General features: G+C 30.8%; 1 protein-coding gene across 1 annotated transcript; it reads right to left on the minus strand.

The window, feature by feature from the left end:
- LOC109331557 (protein DETOXIFICATION 56) lies at window positions 1,885-3,898 on the minus strand. The gene has a single exon (XM_019566129.1). It carries the CDS (start codon window positions 3,667-3,669, stop codon window positions 2,146-2,148), a length of 1,524 nt encoding a protein of 507 aa, XP_019421674.1. The 5' UTR covers window positions 3,670-3,898; the 3' UTR covers window positions 1,885-2,145.

Genomic DNA, 10,477 nt, shown 5'->3' on the forward strand with positions numbered 1-10,477 from the left:
CGCCTCCCTCCATAACGAGCAATGAGAGCTTTCTTCAATTTTTCCCATGAGAGAGCATCCTCGGTCTCCAACAGCAAATTGAACCAATGTATTGTGTTTCCTTCCATACTCACCCTCGCCAATTTCAATCGCATTGCCTCCGGTGTGTTTTGCACGTCAAAATATATCTCAACGCGGGTAATCCACCCTACTGGATCGTCCCCTTCGAATGTCGGCAACTTCACCTTTTTCTCTGAAAGTCGAGATTCGCCGTTCGTATTATCGCCGGACGAATTTTCAGCCTCCATGTCCCGACTTTTCTGACTGAAGTGTTGACTCAACTCAGCAAGAACCAAACTCTGCGTTTTTATTTGAGCCACTAAAGTTTGAAGAGTAGTTCAGACTTCCCCCATTTTTCTTCTAACGCCTCAACCCTATCTGACATCTTCGGTGGCATCTACTGTGTTCCTTTCCTCCTTCGCCTCTGGATCCGGTAGGTCGGACCAATTGATGCAGTAACAGAACAGTAACAATAGAAAACAATGTATATTGGTGACAGAAAAGAGTGTAAGAACAGAATATTATGAAATGGCAGAGTATTAAGCAGAATGAATGGTAAACAAATGTATATTTTCTATTCATGAGGGTTGGTTTACACTTATGAAAGCAAGGTAAAATATTGATAGACTCAGCTATCAATCCATAGAGGTATCACTCTATTTCTCTTTCCTATAACATATTTCTTAATGCTCTTCTCTCCCCTCTCTTTGTGTTAATATAACAAAATCTGCCTTCTCCTTTGTCACCTCAGCTTTCCTCCCACGTTTCCTTACATAGACCCTCCAAATCTTGGGTTTCTTACCAACCTTAAGGCCCACCTCTCCACCTACGTTTCTATCATGATACCTAAGGGGTAATAGCATTGTTTCGAGCACGAGAAGACACACTCAAATTCACCTCTCTCATGCTTTATGGTGTACCATTTTTGTTTCCTTTCATCTCTCACTGTATCACCAGAAGAAACTGAAAGAGATTTTGCTTCAATTCAAGGACAACATCGCAGATGGTCCCTTCAACAGTTTGGGTTCGTGGGATTCAAGTGGAAACCCTTGCAATTACAGTGGTGTTTCATGTAATTTGGAAGGGTTTGTAGAAAGAATTGTTCTTTGGAACACTAATTTGGCTGGAGTGTTGTCCCCAGCTTTGTCAGGTTGAACAGATTAAGGATATTGACATTGTTCGGGAATCGCTTCTCGGGCAATATCTCATCAGCATATGCTGACCTTCACTCATTGTTTAGGTACTGCTACAAAACCAAGTTTGTTTCTCTTTCTCACAACAATCTTGCTGGTCCAATTCCTGAATCATTAGTAATTGCTCTAACCTTGAAGGATTTGATTTTTCCTTCAACAATTTGAGTGGGGTTGTCCCTTCGCGACTTTGTGATATTCCAAGGTTGTCATATGAAGATTGGGAGGCGGGTACCAAAGCATTGCTTGACAAAGAGTTTATTATAGGTGGTGGATCGATTGGCACAGTATACAGAACTGGTTTTGAAGGTGGTATCTCAATTGCATTGAAGAAGCTTGAAACTTTGGGAAGGATGAGAAACCAAGAAGAACTTGAGCATGAAATCGGGCGGCTGGGCTACATTCAACACCCTAATTTAGTTCATTTTCAAGGTTACTATTGGTCCTCTTCAATGCAGTTGATTCTATCAGAGTTTGTCCCAAATGGGAATCTCTATGACAAACTACATGGAATTGGCTATCCAGGATCAAGCATTAGCAGAGGCAATAGGGAATTAAATTGGTCTAGAAGGTTCCAAATTGCATTTGGAACTGCAAGAGCCATTTCTGTTTTGTGGGACAGAAATGTTTTCGATATAATTAGAATGCAATTAGAAACACTTTCAATATAATTTCAGTGCATTATGATCATGATGGTACTTTTTAGTGACTTCCAGGAGAAACTTGAGTACTGAAATGCTTGAAATGGTGTTGACAAGCAATTTAACCATTGTACATGGAGTATAAACTCTCATCTTGAATTTGCCTACACGGTTTTGAGTTGTGTCAAAGGTTTATTGGCCAAGTGTTTTTTGGGACATGTATGGATTTGGATACATACAGATACAGCCATAAATATATATTTTTAATACACATTTTAAACTTGATGATTTTCTTGGACCATACTTGGTTCCTCTGCATCATTTTTGGGAGCATTCTGAACCTGGCTGTCACTAGCAAGTGTGTGTGCCTTGGCAGCTTCTTTCACCCAGTTTATCCTCACAATAAACACCAAATCCAGCATCAAGCAGGCAACAATACCTGTATTAAGTCCAATGAAGAGTCCAACAAGGCCATGATGAAACTTGAAGGCCAAAATCACACCTAGTGGCAGAGCCAAGAAATAAAATCCAGCAAGATTAGCATACATGCCTAACCAGGGCCTAGCTGTACCTCGTAGTATGCCCCCACAAACTGCCAATGGAAAATTAAAAACTTCGACCAGTGCCATCAGCAACATTGTCTTCTTTACACCCTTTATAATTCCATTGTCATGGCTAAATAGGGCCCCCCAACTCCCCCTAACAGCCACCATCACTAAGCTGCCTATGCAACCTGACATAAATCCCAAGGCCAGAGACACGAGTGCGGATCGATATGCATTGCCAGCTTGATTGGCTCCAAGCTCATTCGACACACGAGTGGAGACACAAGTTCCTAGTGATAGCATCACTGAGAAAAGCAAATAGTCCAAGTTCAGCACAATGGCGAAAACTCCCACCGCTTCCTTTGCATTTTTCAAGTGGCCCGTAAGAAAGACTAGAATCTCATAGCACCACCACTCAAGGCATGTGTTGAGGCAGCATGATCCACCAAGCTTGACCAACCTAATCCAATCCATAAAACTTTGATCCCACCATCCTCCATCCTTCCACCTACTTCCCTTTTTCTCAAGAATCACAACATAAATGGCCAGCAGAACCACAACTATAAGATCTGTTATCCAAATAGCCATAGAAACTCCTTTGAGCCCCATGGTCTTTGAGAGCACTATGTTAATTGGTATGTGGAAAGCTAATGCTGCAGCAGAGATAAACATAGTAGGAAGAGTTATGCTTTGAGAGCTCAAGTAGGCTTTTAAGGGACAAAAGAATGAAGTGATAAACAAGTCCGGTATGAGATAGGAAACATAGGTCCTGGCCACAGTTGAGATATCTTCTTGTTGGCCAAAACTAATCAAAATTTTGTCAACGTTAAGCCACAAAAAGGTCACCGGAAGTGATACCAATAGTAACAATAAGATTGTCATGAGAAGGGTCTTGCGAAGGAGCTTGATATTTTGAGCACCTTGAGCTTGTCCACAGATGGCTTCCATGGCACCACATAGACCATTCAAGACAGAGAAACCGGTGGTATTAGCAAACGTGAACCCGAGCGCGCCACCGGCTAAGCTGAGCTCTCCTAAGCGTCCCAAAAAAGCTGTTGTGATTGCTGTCTTGCTAAACCAAGCCAAGTTCATAACCACCATTGGAAGGGCTAGTCTTCCTTGGACTCTTAGCTCTGAAATCAGCATATCCATTTTCAGCATGCCAGCAGGCCATTTTTGAAGTTGTGCTGGTGGAGGAAGCGTAGCAGGCTGGTTAGTTTTATCATTTAATTTAGATGTAGATGTAGATGACATTTTTGCTTAGCTAATGTTTTGCTGAGATTATTGCAGTGTTCCACTTTTATGTCTTCTTTCCGTTTAGGAAAGCTGAATTAGATTAATTGGTTAAGGTTGAGTGCACAAGAGTGTTGTGATTGTAGTGGTAGCAGGCTTTTTGTGCTGCGAATAGATGGAGTAATTGGTGGGGAGATTTATAGTGCGTGATGAGCCATGCTAGACACCATATAATGCACTTCACTTATTGCTAATACATCCTTCGTGGAGTAACCTATCCTTTTGAATATTAGTCTACTTCTATACTGGATGAAAAAGTTAGACATGTTAGTTGTAAACCTATAACACCTGTTAATTACTTTTTTTAGTCATGAATAATAATTTATAGGGGAATATATTATTCTTCTAGTTTATATTATACTAGTTTTATGACTATTGTACTAAAGGAGATCATCTCTGGTACTTGGAGGCTTCAATATTGGATAAAGATAGTAACATGTATTCTTAAAATATTTAAGATGTAGATTTTAAATTATTTTTAAATATTTTTTACAAATCATCAAACTCTACTTTACCCCTACTCCACATTCCAATATTAGATAAGGGCAAAATCAAAAGGTCATTTGATTTAAGAGTAAATTACATTGACACCCATTTTAGTGAAATTACATAAATCGTCCCTCACTTTTTTATACCTACATAAATCTCCCCTAGTTTTTATATTTTCATCACACTAACCTGCATAAAAAATAATGTAATTTTTTAAACAAAAAATGTGATAAATGCAATTAAGTTAAACAAAATATGATATATTGTGTAGACAAGTCCAAATAATATACAAATCAATGTATCTTAATTATTTTTTTGCTACATAATGTATCAACATTTCTAAAGAAATATTGTTTAAATTGCTCTTATAATATAGTCTAACCAAAAATAATAAAGAAATATTGACTCATATATTATTTAGACATGTCTCCACAATAGATGTCTCCACAATATATCATGTTTTGTTTAACTTAATTGCATTTATCATATTTGTTTTGTTTAAAAGATTACACTTATTTCTTATGCAGAGGTGGTCAGTGTAATGAAAATATAAAAATTATGGCAGATTTGTGTAGGTGTAAAAAAATGAGGGATAGTTTGTGTAATTTTATTAAAACTTAGGGGTGTCAGTATAATTTACTCTTAATTTAATGTAATGAATACTAATAATGTATATGTCTAGTAGTGTAAGTCTCATTGAATAACCAAAAGGCAAAACTTCGATTCTTATGAGCGACATGATACTTGTTGGGAAAAGTAATTACGAACTCCAAAACGAATTAATTTATTAGTGAAAATGAATACTCTTTTAATAACAAAATGAATTAAATACACTAATTTTAAAAGAAAATCTCACCCTCTATCCCTTATTCCCTTTAGAGCATTGTTAGCATTTTTTATAGTAATGGCACTATAGTGCAAATACCTATAAACGATAAAAAGTTAAAAACAGTTATTATATTCACTCAATTTACTTTCTTATATTTAAATTAGATATTCACTCAATTTACTATTAAATTATTTATACCTTGTCCTTATTACCTTCTATAGAAAACAATAAAAAAATTTATGAAAATCATAACAGGCTAATTCTAAAGTGCAAACATTAAAATTCCTTTATCGTCTGTTAGGTATTTAGATTAGATGCCATTGGAATCTGAAAAAAAATACCAAACATCCTGATAAGATATGATGAAGTACAGTTTTTTTCTTCTTTCAACCAAGTAATATTCTCATTTCACCTCCATACATAGCAGAAGCCCATTACAAAGGAATGAAATGAAAAAATGAAGATACTTTCATAATGGTCTGTTATTGAGATGAGATTTGTAGAGGAATGAAAAGAATTAGAAGAATTAGAAATCATTTCAAAAGTGTATTTCATAACTCTTTAAATTCATTCATGTCAACATTTCTCAATACTATGTGTCTCACACGAGTAACTTTAATTTAACATCATTCAAACTAATTAATCCCATCGATTGATGCCCAGTTAGGCAGAAATTACTATAGAGTATATATATACGTGCCAACGAAATGTTGTAGGACCTAACTTTCAATCATGGACGAAAACATATGAAAAGCTTCAAGATCATATTTCCTAGCAACATGAGTGGAGGACATCTAATTTAATGAAAGGAATGTAATATGGCATAAATGATACAATATGAAAGTATTGATGCAATTTTAAGTCTAATTAAATCTTAGAAAGATATGGGATATGGGGAATTTAGCCACGAAGTGCAACTTTAACAGATACACAATAAAAAAAGGTCCAAAAAATACTAAACCATATCAGATTTAAGAAATTGTAATATACCCACCAGCATTGGGTAAAAAGAGCATTGAAAGGTGGAGGCAGACACTTAGAGAGATGGATTTTTCCTTCTCTACGCCAATTTTCTAATTAACTACTAAGTTATCTGTACATTTGTATAGGGTAATAATTTTTTGCTATATGGTTAAGAACAAACGTCTTATCCGTGTATTCGTATGGTTAATAACACACATATTATATGTACATTCTAATGGTTAAGAACACACATATTATTAGTACATTCATTCACATGTTTAAGAAAATACATGTTACTCGTATACTCGTGTGATTAAGAACACACATGTTAAACGTACATTTTCATGATTAAGAAACACACATGTTACCCATGTATTCACATTGTTAAGAACACTCATGTTACATGTGCATTCATATGGTTAATAATACATATATTATTCGAACATTCGTATCATGAGACAGATTGATTTTGATGCTTATTTAGAAGCACATAAGTATAATATTATTAAATATATATGAGTAATATTGTGTAATAATTTGATAAAATAAAATGAAATATATAGAAACACAAATATTGTGAATTAATTTCATTGGATATGTTTTCTATCATGTAACAACATAATGTCTTTACAACTTTTGTGGCATAGTAAGACATGATAATATATTAATCGTACATAAATTGACAAATCATACAACATATTGATCACATATATAGTAAGACATGATAATTTATAATTGATTATAAATTATCATTATCATAATAATATGAACCCAAATGATATAAATAAATATTTTGTTCGAAAAATCATAAGTTTCACAATTATTGTTACACAGTAGCAAAATATATAAACAAATATTGTCATCTCTACAATGTTAATAACAAATGTAAGAAACAAAATAAAGTAAATCAAGTGTGTTTAATGACCTATATTTAAATATTTCATGTATTTTGGATTTTCAAATAGTGTTTGTTATAATTTAGTTTGTTATTTCTTTTTGTGTAACTACAAAATAAATAAATCTATGAAAAATAAACAAAAAAATCAATGAAAAATGAGAACTGATCTATAAAATAAGAACATATCCACAAAATAAACAAAAGTCAATAAAAATATACTTTAAAGAACATTTTTATTTGTCATTTAATTTTATATTGATTCATTTATTTTGAAAATATATTTCCTCTCTCAATCAATTATAAGTTATAAAACAATTATAATATATTTCTTCTCTATAATATGTAATTAACTTCTATAATTTTCATTTTTCATTTGAAATATAATTTATTTTAATATATAACCGTTTTTTAATATCTAATTAACTTCTAGATATATTGTATCAGCTTAAAAAATAATATAATAATCTTTTAGCTCATTTCTATCTTCCCATCTTATAAATAATATTAATTATAACATTATTTTTTAAATTATTATATATATTTCTTTCAGACATAAATAACTACCAAAATTTAGTTTAATAAAGCATGCATTTGTGGCAAAAGGAAAGTAAAGATTATGAAGATGACCATCATGGTTCACTGATTATGTGATTATCTCATGTTATTCATGTTTCTTAAAAATGTATCTCTTATATGTGCCTTTTATTTATATATATATATAATATATATATATATATATGGAGTTATTCAAGTGAGAACAATTCTTATATAAAAATTGGGAGAACAATAAATCTGAGTCTTGTAATCAATCACAAATGATTAGTAGCTCCCTCTGTATATATAAATATGTATATTTTAAATCTTACATTTAAAAAAATGAATGAAATGAGAGAGTTTAAGCAATTTGAGATGCAATTATTAAAAATGAGGAGAGATGAGTTAAGAAGAATGAATGAAATCGAATATGCTCATAAATATGATATTAATATTGATGTATTGTTACATAATTATTATCAGAATTATTTTAAATTTTATCTGAAATATAATCATAGCATTTAAGTTCTTAATCAATTAAATTATTATCAATATTACTATAAGACGACAAATGACAAACATAAGAATAATTATGGAATGAAATAATGTACATATTACCGGTACATTTGTATAGTTAAAAATGCAGGTGAGCATATTTATACATTAAAGTGAGAAAAATAAACAAAATGATACAAATTATTTTTTATTTGTTCCAAATCTTAACTAATGTGTTAATCCTTACATACAAAATTCTTAGAATGAAATTGAGTTATTGTTCATTTATTCACATTTAAATTACAAAGAATGAAATCAAATTTCGCTAATAAATATTACATTAATCATGTATCATTACACAATTATCAACAAAATTATTTCAAATTTTAAATGAAAGATAAGCATATCATTTAAGTCCATAATCAACCAAATTATTATCGTTATTAGTATTAGAAGACAAATGAAAACCATAAAAATTAAAATTAAATTGTAGAATGAAACACAATGAATGAATGAATAAGAAAGTGAAGGAACAAATGTAAAGTCACATTCCTATTCTTCAACACAAAACGATCTCAATTATTATTTTATTTGTTACAAATCTTAAATAATGCATTAATTTTCACTTGAAATTTTTTAGAATCAAATTGAGTTATTGTTCATTTATTCACAATTAAATTGCAATAAATGAAATCAAATTTTGCTCATATTAACTTAATACTCAGGTATTGTTACATAATTATTATTAAAATTATTTCAAATATTAAATGAAATATAATCATTTTAACTTAAATACAATTATATCATTTAAGTTCATAATCAATCAAATTATTATTATTATTACTATATAAGATGACAAGCGGAAATCATAGGATTAAATTAGGGAATGAAATACAATGAATGAATAAGACAGAGAAGGAACAAATGTAAAACTACATTCCTATTGTTGAACACAAAATAATCCCAATTATTTTTTTATTTGTTCCAAATCTTCAATGATGCATTAATCCTCACTTACAAATTTCTTAGAATCAAATTGAGTTATTATCCGTTTATTCATATTTAAATTGCAATGAATGAAATCCAATGAATGAATAAGAAAGGGAAGGAAGAAATGAAAAGCTACATTCCTATTGATGCATGAGGTGGAATTTGATGAATCATATGATGAGTTTATATTATAATTATCTATTTGTGTGATGAAGAATGAATGATTGTGGAGTACCTTCTATAGTTTTTATAAATAAAAAACAATTTCAACATGATTTGCATAGTTAATTCATGTACAATAAAATAGATGAAACACAAGGTAAAACGAAAATTAAAAAAAAACATAAAATCAATATTGTGCTTCTTCTTACTCCAGATTAGGTACCAAAACTTATAATCAACGATTTCTTTACAAAATTAAGGGGAAATGATCGAAATATCATAGTTTCACATATTATTTACTTTTTTGTTCCTTTCTATCGTCTCGTCACTCTTTATGTCACTTTCAACATTACAATAATGATTATTTTGAATGAAAAATTATATAAACAAATTAAAAGATGCAAAGAGATATAGAAAATTAACCTACCATGATGATTCAATGGTGAAAAAACAATAAGACACCAGATCAAATAAAATTATCGTCGACACCCTTGTCATTAGAGACAACATCTCACTCCTATAATTATCAACGATAGCAATAGATCTATAAAATAAATAAAAAAAGATTTTAATGTAATATCTTCAATGAAAAATTAATGAATAGATCTACATGTATAAAACTATTTTAAAATAAGAAATTTTGAAATGAAAGAATGATATAAACCAAGAAGAGAGAAAAATGGTTCTAGAAAAGAAAAGTAATGAATTGAATGAGTGAAAAGGAAGGATTATGTTATCTGTTTAGTAATAAAACATGAGAGAAAATTATGGAAGAAAAAAGAAGAATAAAGAGAGGTGTCTAGCAAATGTTACGGTGTTGTGAGGTGTATTGGAGGTGGTAGAGTTTTTTAAGACAAAAAACTTTTATTGTGGGTGTGACAGGTGACACTTACTAAGGTGTAAGAACTTTTTTTCTTTCTAGTTAATAGATGATATAAAAATTGCTTGTGAATATAACAATCCAATTTTATTATGAGTCTATGACTATACATCATTAAAAAATTAGGATTTTAGATGGAGAACACTAAATTGTGCAGTATGAATTAAGATTAAACAGCTTTAAATCCTACAATGCACTCTACCTTTTTATTTTATTTTAATAGTACATAATAGGAAAATACAGACAAGAGCACTATAAGCTAAGAAAATATATAAAGATAATAAGTGGTGTGACTGATATATTGCAATGCAATTATATAAAAAACCACATGTAGAAGTTTAATTTATATTAACAGTAACAGTGCAACAACGTTTCCTGTATGAAAAAGTTCAAACAAAAAATATAAATTAATAAAAAAGAAATTCTAAAATTTCATTTAACATATATTTTCAAATATCATAAGATATATTAATACATGATATTTTATGAAAATAATATTTATGTATGATCAATATAAAAATTTATATAT

This window comes from Lupinus angustifolius, chromosome LG17, assembly GCF_001865875.1.
Source record: "Lupinus angustifolius cultivar Tanjil chromosome LG17, LupAngTanjil_v1.0, whole genome shotgun sequence".
NCBI lineage: Eukaryota > Viridiplantae > Streptophyta > Magnoliopsida > Fabales > Fabaceae > Lupinus > Lupinus angustifolius.